The following is a 12,301-nucleotide window of genomic DNA, read 5'->3' as shown; positions in this document are numbered from 1 at the left end:
GCATGCAAAACCTTAAATTAAAGTGAATAAATGAAGACTCGGCACACTACTTCTGAAAGGTTGCTGATCCCTGGTTTAAACTAAACTAATGACCAAAGTAACTGAAAATTAAAACCTGTGGCAAGAAGTTTTAAATACCAAATATAAATCTGGAGAGAAAGAAGTGGCCACAGAGGTCTTGTGAAATTTACAAATCTGAAGTAAAGAGTTGTGTATTTGAGAGAATAAGACCAATAGTAATGTTTCCATTAAACTAAACAAAAGTGAATTAGAAACAGCACTTTTAAAACAAATAAGCAATAACACAAACAAATTGTTGTAACTCTTGCTAGTGCATAAGGACTAATGACAAACTAATTGTCTACAGATATAAAACAGACTAGCTTATTTTCATTCACTCATCTCTGTTGTTTAGTGCTAATGTTATCAATGCTGTACGATATGCAAAAGAGATATGTTTCTTGAAGTTTTTTACAGTCTAGACATAGACATGTATTGTAGTTTTTGGCTGGTATAATGGTTTTGGTTTGTTTACTTTGCAAAAACCCAGTATATATAATGAGAAATACATTAGAAAGTAAAACAGATGTATACGTCTTTCAGTTTTAAGAATGTGGCAGAGGCAAAGGTATTTGTTTTTTAATATATTATTTTCAACCGGATAGTACCATTTAAAAATTAAAGCCCTGAAAGCTCGTAAATAAGGAAGCTGGCCTGAATTGATTTTCTTACCGGAAGGCGGCGCTGTTGCATCAAGTAAATAGTAAGTGCAACAATTTTATTTTTATATATATATAAAACAAACTAGAGAGGGAAATAAGACCATTACTTTGGAGTGGGGGAAAGAAACAAATGAGAGATGGTTAAATGTCAGAACCGTGTAAACTACCATACAAAGCCCTTTTCAGGAGCCGGCATAGTGGCTACAGGGTACACGCTTACAATCTACCTATTCATTTTCTATGCCGGGGAGGAGGAGACAGGTAGATGAACCGCCTTTGTTAGTACAGCTCTGTGTATAAATTATGCGTCTGAATGAAATGAGTCTAATCACTGTTTTCAGGGACACGTGTTTGGTCTTTCACTGAGAAACTGGGATCTTCACTTTGGACAGTTTTCATTGTCCAGCAGCGGAGGAAAAAGAAATCTCCAGTGAAAATCAGAGTGAACCCCCTTGTTTCTGATGGTCTCCTGCAGGCAGAGAGTACTCGGGATGGCGTGGGAGGAGGGAGGGGAAAGATGTATTTTCATTGCCTACAGGTGATCGCGTTGTCCTACATCAACAACAAGGAGTCTGGTGGCACTTTAAAGACTAACAGATTTAAGGTGCCACACAGACTAACACGGCTACCCCCTGATACTTGTCCTACATCCACTCCCCCACCCGCTTCATTCCAAGCCTCCCGACTCGTTCATTCGTGCACGGGGCTGAGCGGGCGGAGAGCCCCAGGGCGGTGCACAAGTCCCTCCGTTCGCCTCCCCGGCGTGCAAAGGGCGGCGGGGGTCGCCCAAAAGCGGCTACTCGGCGCGGAGTTTTGCAAATTGACACAAACGCGTTGAGTTTAGAAATCCACTGTCCCCCCACCCCGGATTTCTCCTCCCAGTGGACCCTCTTCCTGCGTCCGTTTTACATACGGGCCGCTCAGCTCGGATTTCACTGGCTGCCTCAGCCCCGTCCGGAGCCGCTGATTGGTGTTTTTCCCAGGTTATTTGCATGCCGTCTGCACACGGGGTGCCCAACAGAGGAGTTTGCTCAAAGCTTCTGCAAGTGTCCGGAGCGCCGGCTGGAGCAGAGCCTGCAGCTGCTCTTGGGCTCTCCTGCTGCCGCGCTCCCCTGATGGGCTGGAGCTTTGCTCTGGGTAGCGATTTGGAGAAGGATTCTTTGGGCTAGTCTTCTGGATCCGTTCTCTCCCTGCCTGCTTAGCTCTTCGCTGCCTTCAGAACCACCCGGCTCGCCGGAGAGGTGGGGTTGGCCTTGTCTTGGGTCTCTGACGTGACCTGCCCTGCTAGGAGGAGACTCCTTTGGCACGTTGGGGAGTGTTTGATACTGACACTTTCCCCTCCCTCCCCGTACTTTCCATCCTTGCTCCAGACGGAAAATGAATGATCTCAGCCTGCCTGTGGAATGGAGTCAGCTGGCACCCAGCAGAGCCTGAAGGAGCCTCTGAAGCTGAAGTGTGAACTTGCTTCTCCTCTGCAATGTTATAAGCTGCCCAGCGGTTCTCTTTGTGGTGCCAGCCTCTCTGGTCCACTAACTGCTGCAGGGATCTAGTTTCATCTTCACCTTTCTGTGCCTCTAAGGGGCTGGATCACAAGTCTTTCCTATGGCTGGGATATACAGCTCTACTCTGAAGACCCTGGAGGATTTAACCTTGGACTCTGGTTATGGGGCAGGGGATTCCTGCAGATCCCTTAGTCTCTCTTCTTCTAAGTCCAACTCCCAAGCCTTCACATCATCTCAGCACAGGGGCAACTGGTGGTACTATTCAGGCTCCATGAATAGTAGGAATAACAGCTGGGATACAGTGAACACTGTTCTGCCAGAAGACCCTGAAGTTGCAGACATCTTTTCCAAGTGTCCTAAACTGCCAGATCTAGAGGAATTCCCTTGGACCGATGAAGACATTGGGAAAATACTCAGAAAAGGAAAGGGGGAAGGAAATACCAGAAACTTTTCTCAGGAAGCTGTCAGGAGACTCTCTCAGCTACTTAGGAGAGCCCTGATCAGGATCTCCAGGGAGGCCCAACGTCTGAGTGTGATGCATTCCAAATGCACGAGATTTGAGATCCAAAGTGCCATCAAGCTCATCCAGAGCTGGTCATTGTCAGAAAGCTGTGTCCTGGCTACTGTCAAGGCTCTTTCCCTGTACAGCATGAGTGCAGGAGATGGATTGAGGAAAGGCAAGTCCTCCCGATGTGGCCTCACCTTCTCAGTGGGGAGGTTTTTCAGGTGGATGGTGGACACTAGGATCTCGGTAAGGATTCATGAGTATGCAGCTATCTCTTTGACGTCTTGTATGGAGAATCTGGTGGAAGAAATCAAAGGCAGGGTTCTAGCGAGTCAGAGTCCAGATGGAGGAGGAGTGGGGGAGATCTCCTCTGAAATCCTTGAGATGGTCATCAACAATGATGCTGAACTTTGGGGAGTACTGCAGCCTTACGAGCATCTCATCTGTGGGAAAAATGCTAATGGTAAGTCCAAGTTATGCAACTGTTACCATAAAGATTGTTGTTATGCAGATACTACTGTGATAGATGTAGGCCTGATTTTTGGCTGCTTTGCACCTGTAAAAAGTAGATGCAAAACACTACCAAATCAGAATGTGAAGATATTGCAATCACTGTCCACGGGTGTAAATTACTACACACGGTGCAACAGCAGTGGAAAAACAGGCCCTTTGTTATCAACAAAAATAAAGGCATTTGAGACTGCCATTAACTTCCTACTAGTTGCACTCTCAGCTTATTAGCATTACTAAGAAAGAATGAGTGTATGTGTACCTCAATATTGATAAGGGAAAGTTGCATTAACAAACTTTCTGAACTTTATTTTGATTTTAAAAAAGTACCCTCATACTTTTTTCTGAAGAGCTTGCCAGTATCATATAAAGGATGATATTGAGAGCTTTGTGGGGCAAACTTTGTGATCTTAAGCATGTTTTTTTCCCAGATACAACCTATACAAGGAAAACAACTATGAGGTTGTTTGTTTGTTTTTCAAAAATAACTGTACAACTTCTGAGCAAACAACAATTATTTAGGATCTGTTGGTGTAAAGCTTATAGTGCATGGTATGTATATGTAAATTATACCAATTTTCACTCAGCTCACCAAATTGAGGATTATAGGATAGTTTTTGATTAATTAGAATAACATAGTATTAAGATACTTACCCCTGTAATCTGATTAGGAGAGTTTTTAGGCAGTTAAGTGAATAAGCAGATAGTAGAATACTGGCATTTTCCTGTGATACTGAAAGATACAAGGTTTAAAATAAATTTTGACAGTTCTCTGGGGCAACTTGCAATATTCATCTTTGAATTGTCACTGAATGTTAAAGAGCAACTGATGTCCCATGTAAATGTTTGAGAAGCATTTAGTCCCCGAAGAAAGGTTGTTTAGTTTGTGTTCAGGTTGCTTAGTCCTCATCTGAAGTCATAAACAACTGTGACATCTATAACTTCATATTGAGGGACAAGCAAAAGGAGCAGATCTACCCTTAAGAAATAAAGATCCTATTCTCATGTGAATGTTTGTTTAAATGCATGATATTTCATTACTGAGGACCAAATCCTGCTCTGTGCTGCACAGGTGTACTAAGGAAAAGAATTGAGACAGCTCCTCACCTCCTTAGCATTACCCCTTACATTAGCAATAAGGCAGTGTCTCAGAGCACTAGGAAGAAGCCTTAATTTCTGTGGGCACAGCTGAACACAATTTATTTTCTCCCTTCCTTAGCTAGGCTTGATCCAGCCTGTTCAGCACAGCCACCACATGCATGAACCACCATCACTCCATGCCTTCGCCCCGAACATGTGTGTCTATTAGATATGGGCTGGAGTTTTCCAATATGTGGTAGAGAAATGCAGCAAATATGTTATATGTGCAGAGTTGTCTCTAAACAGTGTGGCTTTTTGGAATGTTTCTTTGGCATGGTGGAATACATAACTGCAAATTAGGTCAAGTGAAATACACAAATGAATTCACCTCCTTTTTAAACCTCAGCTCTTTAGTGTCAGGACTGTATCCTCTGTGCTGGGAAAATGCCTAGTACATTTTTGGCTGCCACCAAAACAATACTAGATAATCCTGTGCAGGCCATGAGAGCATCTGTAGTTGAGGATCTATGTGAAAGGACAGGAGGACCCTCTTCTCCCTGTCCCTGTCATCTGGAGTAAAATATTTCATGTGGTTCTACTTGGAAAGGTTTGTCCTCTAGGTAAACCATATTCTCTGTTCAGTTTTTGCCACACAATTTCTGTCTTTGAGATAACTGAGTGTTAAGCCATAGTAGGGTGACCAGAGAGCAAAGGTGAAAAATCAGGACAGGGGGTGGGGTAATAGGAGCCTATATAAGAAAAAGACCCCAAAATCGGGATTGTCCCTATAAAATTGGGACTTCTGGTCACCCTAATCCATAGTGTTGCTGACTTATAAAGACTCTTTGCCTGAACAGAAATCTCCTTTTGGAATAATAACAATGAATGAATGGAGGCTGGTGTTTGATGGAAACATAAACAGCTATGCAAGGAAACAGTTCTAAATATTCAAAACGCCAAGTGTTCAGCTCTTGCAATTGAATACTAAGCATTGACTGGCCATGGAAAAGACTGGTTTCTTTAGCCTTTTTTGTGGTTTCTGTCTTGCTGAACATTTCTTTCAATAAATGAATTTCCTTTTTTATACCTGCAGAGTATAGGGTGTCTTCAGGTGTGTTTAATTCAATGTAATGTGACCATTTATCTAAACTGAAGCATAAGAATCCGTGACTCTTCTAATGTCCATTCTTGCAATTACAAGTCAAAGATTCCATACTGCATTGTAGATTTGGCTAAAAATATGAAATGGGTCAAATGAATATGTAACCAACATAGTACAATAGATCCTGCAACAACAGGCTGTGGGTTGAGTCAATGCATTTAATTTCTGTATAAGAAGCTTAGCCACTGAGCCAAATTCTGCTCTTGGTTATATTAGTGGAAATGTGGAGCAACTCAGTGGAATTGCTATTTGATATTTACACTAATACTGAGAGGAAAAACTTGGCCTATTATGCTCAGTAATCTGGAAAACTTAACAAACAAGAGCTAGTATACAAAAGGAATCACTCCTTCTAGGCATTGATTCCCAATAAGGAAACGTGGAGGGAGCTAATAAGTGCTAATTTAGTTATTTGCCCATTGCTCTATCAATACAAACACCTGTATGGCTCATCAGTAGAGATAGCTGCAGTTTATTATTGCAACTGGGAATCTTCAAAGACAAAACTAAATTAAGTATAGAAACTGGTTAAAGGGAAGCTAAAGCACAGATGTGGAAGATGAAATTAATTAAATTGTAAAAATCTTAAGAAATGCCATCAATAGAAGATTGGTTAAAGCCATCAATCTTCAGTGTATATAGACTTTTTTTTTCCAGTTTAGAACTGCTGATACATAGATTTGCTGTGGTCTGGTCCTGCAGTCCTTTCATACTCAAAGTTCTTATTGAAACAAATGTGCAAGAACTTTAGGATCATGTGCTAAAACTATAAACCAGGCTTTTAGGTGGGTGAGATTTTCAGCTATTTTCCAGAAACATTAGCCTGGGACACAGGAGCAAACACTTGATCTTTAGAAAAAGTGAGATGGGATTGTTAATGATGCATGCATAGACAGGATCTCTGTTTAAGTTGTCTTAATAGGTACAGCTATGTACCTATTAAGGACCTATTCTAGCATTTCTGGAGTTACTTTGTTTCAGGGTGAAAACCAATCTCTAACTGTAGGGGGAAACTTTCCTTGGGGATAGATGACCCCATAGTTACCACCTGAAGGGTTTCTTGTACCTTTCTCTGAAGCAGCTGGTACTGGCCGCTCTTGGTGATAGTTTACTTGAGGAGAAGGACCATGGATTTGATCCAGTATGGCAGTTTTCATGCTGCTGTGTGTGTTCTCCTCTGTTGTAGATGAATTGACTCATTTATAATTCATTATGCTGAGCTGTAAGAACTCCAGAAATGCTTTTGGCATCATCACTCTGTTAAGCACAGCACTTACTGTACTTAACCACCTAATACTCCTGAACATTCCTGGGATTTCCAAGTAGAATGCACACGCCGTGTCCTAGCATTCCATAGATGGTAATGCTGCAGAATTCAAAAGCAAAAGGGTCATTAACAGTTTGAGTGCTCCCAAACACACCTGGCAGGTGGGGCAGCTGAAGTGATGCTCAGCATAGGAACTTTGTTGCTAATATATTGGTACTTCAAAGGGATTAAGGTTCCAGCACAAACTATACTGGTTTCTTTATTAATAATAATAATAATAATAATAATTAATGAAAAAAAAAAACCCACCAACCCTGAACTTTTCTTACAGGATATTTTAGAAAAATGTAGCCAAACTGATTGCTGATGTAACTTTAGTGGAGTTACACTAGGGATGAATTTGGTCTAGTATGATATTAAGAACTGAGGCACAAAGCAGCAAGTATTTGGAAACTAAAAGCCCCATATTCAGTCAGTAACGTACCCCATTTTGCTTTATATTTCTCCATGCTCATAAATTAAGAATGGCCTAACAGCCCTGATTTTAACTTCCTGACTCTTGTAGTGGTGTAGCACTATTCATGTTTGTTAAAGTTGTTTTTTGAGTTAATATCAAATATTTAAGATCAGTTTTTGTACTTCAATATGTCATCATGGTGCTAACCCCCTGCCGAGATCCATCGATAGTGCCTAAGCATTGAATAAAGAAAACACCTTGTAATGTGTGCTGTTTATTCAAACTGCTTTCTGGTTATCTGAGCCAAAAAAAATTGGAGTGTTCATAGTGTCTCATTAATTTTAATAAACGAATTATCTCACTACTGCTCAGAAAAGCTGAATGTTATCAGGAAGTGTATATTTGAGAGATGATAGCTGCAAACATGATCAATATGATAAGTGGAGTCGAAAAGTTTAGGACTGTTACTGCTACTGAACTTTTCTAGTTGTCACCTTTGATGGGCTGTGAATCAATTTAAAAATTGAACTTTTTCCTCTGTTCAACCACTTTGCTGCACGAGGGGCTGCTATCCTTAAACAAAATCTGTGCTGTGGTTTTGGACAGGTGGCTATATGTGTATACCCAGTGACTGCACCTCACCTCTATTCTGGCTTGCCCTAACTCCTTGGTTGTTTCTCAGGCAGGCCACCACCTGCAAGATGTGCAGATTCCTGCTGCTTGCAAACCAAACAGCAGGACTTTGGTAGTTCCAGTGCACTGGGACCTTTCACAACCATATGATTATGGGTGAATTTCACCCAGAAGGGTACATTTTTATCCAGAAGGGTACCTAGCCTTCAGTTGTGGACGTGCAACACTTGCATAGCTGTGAACAGTTCTAATACCTGTATATGCCTATGTTAGAATTTGTATCCACAGAACCCAGTGGGACAATGTTCTAGGGCTGCAAATGCTAACGCTTGCTTGCTTGCACGTAGGTGTCAATATTTTTAAAGTAGACGAGTTAAAAGAGAATATTGATAGAAAATGCCAAGAGGCTAGCCAAAGAGATGACTTTAGAACCTTGTATAAGACAATCAAACAGCTAACAGGAAACTTTAGCAGTAATTGAGGCCTTATTAAAGATGCAAATGGAAAGATTCTTCCTTTGTTCTTCTTCAGTACTAAAAGAGGGGCAGAACATTTTCAGGCTGTTTTAAATAGACCAAGCCGTAGCAAACTACTAGAAATACATGATCAAGACCTACTACTACTAGAGCTTCATACTGATTTGAGATATTACAATGGAAGTTAGAAAAGCCATTGGTAAATTTAAAAAATGGGAAAGCAGCTGGAGAGGATGACATTACTGGAGAGATGTTTAAAGCAGACCGTGCTTGTGTTTTTTGGATAGAAAATGGAATGAAGGGGGAAAAAACAGCCCAGTGGAAGAGAGGCCTTACAATAAAATTGCCACAGAAGGATGACCTTACCAATTGCAGTAACTGGAGAGGAATCACATTACTCTTCATTCCTGGGAAAATCATGTGTAACATCACCCTGTAACGTATCAAGAAACAAATAGACCTTCAATTTAGAAAGGAACAAGCAGGTTTTAAATCACCTAGATCATGTGCGGACTATATTGTTTTCAGCCAGCTTATAGAACTAAGTTTGGAGTGGAAAGCACCTTTTATGATAAATTGTGTAGATTTCCAGAAGGCTTTTGACTGTGTACACAGACACTGTCTTTGGAAAATTATGGCATACTACAGAAACCAGTAAAAATAATTAGAATAATTAAGCATCTATATGATAATGCCGAATGTGGCAGTTGGAGATGGTGACAACATCAGCCAATGGTTTGCATTGACAACTGGAGTAAGACAAGGGTATATTACCGGGGTAGTTAATATGTGGACCGCGAGCCAAATCCACACCACCAGACGCTTTTGAACAGACCTTGTATTCTTTTTATTATTTATTATTTCTTTTATTTATTATCATTTTTCTTCTCTGGAGTCTGGACCTTGACTATACCTTAGACAAAAAATAATTGATTACCCGTGGTATAGTATGTCTCCACTATTGTTTGCATTGATCATTGACTGTGTCATGAGGAAAATAACCACAGAAAGTAACCAAGGAGTCTTATGGACAAATGATAAAGCGCAATTGGATGACCTCATTTTTGCTGATGGTATTATCCTGCTTAGTTCAACACATCACTTAATGGGGGGGGGGGGGGGGGAGACCCAGCTTTTGGCAGGTACATTAAATCAATTTGGTTTGTTTATCAGCAAGAGGAAGACAAAATTTATGGCTTTCAGTGTTCTGGAAGTAACCATTAGAATAGATGAAGAAACATGAGAAGTAAACAATCTATCTAGGGGATGAGATGTGCAATGACGGTGACACCATGCTAGATGTGAAGCAGTGAATATCAGAAGCAGCAAACAACTTTCATAAACTTGAAAAGATTTGGCACGGGCACAAAAATATGAATTTTTAACACTGGAATGTCTGTCCTCCTTTGTGGAGCAGAGTCATGGAAATGCACAAGAGAAATGGATAAGAAGATCAAATCATTCCAAAATAAATGTCTGTGGAAGATCTTCAGAATCCATTGGAAGGAGTTTCTTGCAACGTCCGAAATCCTAAGTAGAGCAAACCAATCTAAAGTATCAGATATTGTAAGAAGAAGATGATGGACATATTTAGGACACTCTTTAAGGATGGGACCAGCATGACTTCCAGGGCAAGTAGTAATATGGGCACCACCTAGAAAGAGAAAAAGAGGATGACCTAGAGGAACGTTCTACATAACAGTAGAGGGGGCGGGGGGGGGGGGGGAACAGATCCATCAACATGACACTCAGAAGCCTGAACACACCAGCACAAGACTGAAATAAATGGTGGAAACTGTTGAATGCCCTATGCACCTGCAGCTGTGGCAAGATAAAGAAAGACTGTAAATACAGAGCAGCCCTAATCCACATCAGTTTTCTAACATTTCAGAATTAATTTCTACCCAAGCATATTTTGTAAGGCTGTGTGAAATTTGAATAGGTTGTCTTTTCTTTATGAAACACATGCTTTCAACATGGAATTCATATGTGTAAAGAATAAATCTTTATCTGTGTATTAATATCACCTTTAATTAAGAGTGAACATTTTAAAAAGTTTAAATTCGTTTATGCATTTCGCTGGGTTTGGGCAATGAAAATAGATTAATCAGCTTCACTCTTGTTTTATAGTCAGTTTCATTTTCTGGTTCTCCTGTACTAGTACAGTGTTGCAGTGCTTAGGTACATAACACTGCAGGGAGAATGTTTCAATACATAAAAATAGTCTGGGTTCATTGAAATATAACTGTTACTGAAAATATTTACATTCATGCTAGCTTTTGTAAGATCCCTTTCCTTTCTCTTAGTAACAAAAGGTAACATTTTCCAAAGCATTTGCATCCCTTTTAAAAATAGAACTTTGAACATTTGACCCAAAATCTAAATGTTGGACCTAAAGCTAGTTATCATTTTTCCTTTAATGTGGGCTCATCTCAGTGGTGTAGGAGAAAGAAAATGGAAAAATGAGATCAAGAATAATAGACATTGCTTAGTTGCTATTTAGTCCTCACTCAGGCTAAATTCCCACTGAAATCAATGGGAGTTTAGCTTGAGGAAGGAGTCAGGGTTTGTCTGACTTTGCATATGGAATTTAAAAGGGAAAAAGTACAGAAAATAACTTGAAGTATCAAATACAACAAGAGTTTTCAAAATTGCTCAGCACCCAGCAGCTCCTAATGTTCTCCTGAGCAGCTTTCTAGGCATAGTCCTTTGCATGTGCAGTGTCTTTTTATCTGAAGACATTGCTGCTTCTTGCAAACCTTAAGAGTATTTCTAGACTTAAACTGCTGCAGCTGCGTCACTGTAGCACTTCAGTGTAGACACTACCTGTGCCCACGGGAAGTGGTAGCTAGGGCACTGGAGAATTTTTCTGTTGACCTAGTGCTGTCTACACCAGTTACATCAGAATAACTATGTCTCTCACGAGTGTGGATTTTTTCACACCTCGGAGAGACATAGCTATGCCAATGTAAGTTCCTAGTGTAGACCAGCCCTGAGTCTCACATCATTCCTTTGTGACAGATAAGTAATGTACAGATCTTTTTCAAAGATGGGTAAGGGAGGCACAGAGGACTTGTGGAAAATCTCATAACACATCAATGCTGATCAGGGAATAAAACTTGGGAGTCTGGATTTGCAGCCGTATGCCCTGGCCATTACCAGAAACTCTGACCTCAATATTCCTTCTGTTATAAGAAATAAATGTGAATATGTTTTCATGGCAGAGTTAGCCTAAGCTTGCCTAGGAAGGGCTGGGTTAGCCTAGTTTAGCCTGGGCTAGCTTAGCATGGGGGGAGTGTTTTCACTGCAAAGCACTACGCGTGCCAGACCTGTAGAACTGTGTCCACAATGGAACTGTGTGCTGGCATGGACTTCTGGTGGGATATCCCATGTTTTTTAACAGTATGTTAAACTGGGCTGCTCTATGAATTCATTGGTAGGGTGCTCTTTGTCTCTACCCTAGCAGGGAGCTGTTGTCTGTGGCAGTGACATGAGAACAATACTTTAACCCCACTTGGAAGCTATGTACATACTATTATTGCAGATAGTTCCAAAGGCAAAAGCAAACTGCATATGGCAGCAAGAAACTTTTTAATAAGAATGTCATTAAGAAATTCAGTCTGCAAACTATTGGCTCGACTGACTTTTCTGCCTCTTTGTTTCTCTCCTGTCCATTACAAATGAAAATGTCACTGTGGGTACATCTCCCCAGATTGAGTCTTATTTGTGTCACACCACAGCTTTACCAGATGGCTGGGGTCAACTTAATGTTTCTTGGGTGCATCTCTATTCAAATACAGCATAAGTGCAGCAGAAATGGAGCAAGGAAACACGAGGTTAAAATGCAGTGTGGAAGAAAAGTAGACAAGAAAATACAGCCCAGGTGGAATTGTGAGATAGGATTGAAGGACTAACAGCACCAGATTTGATTGACCTGAATTCTCAATGAAAAGTAGGTGGGTTGCCAGCCTGGGCTGAAAAGTAACC

General features: G+C 40.7%; 1 protein-coding gene across 1 annotated transcript in view; it reads left to right on the top strand.

The window, feature by feature from the left end:
- Positions 1-1,730: 1,730 nt before the first annotated feature.
- Positions 1,731-12,301, top strand: part of ABTB2 (ankyrin repeat and BTB domain containing 2) — a 191,008-nt gene continuing 180,437 nt past the window's right edge. Inside the window, exon 1 of the mRNA XM_008179566.4 lies at positions 1,731-3,192. Coding sequence (XP_008177788.3) covers positions 2,325-3,192 — 868 coding nt within the window. The 5' untranslated portion in view covers positions 1,731-2,324. The remainder of the gene's footprint in view (positions 3,193-12,301) is intronic.

This window comes from Chrysemys picta, chromosome 4, assembly GCF_011386835.1.
Source record: "Chrysemys picta bellii isolate R12L10 chromosome 4, ASM1138683v2, whole genome shotgun sequence".
Taxonomy (NCBI): Eukaryota; Metazoa; Chordata; order Testudines; family Emydidae; genus Chrysemys; species Chrysemys picta.
Note: the sequence above shows the minus strand (reverse complement) of the source record. Positions and strands in the feature narration are given on the sequence as shown.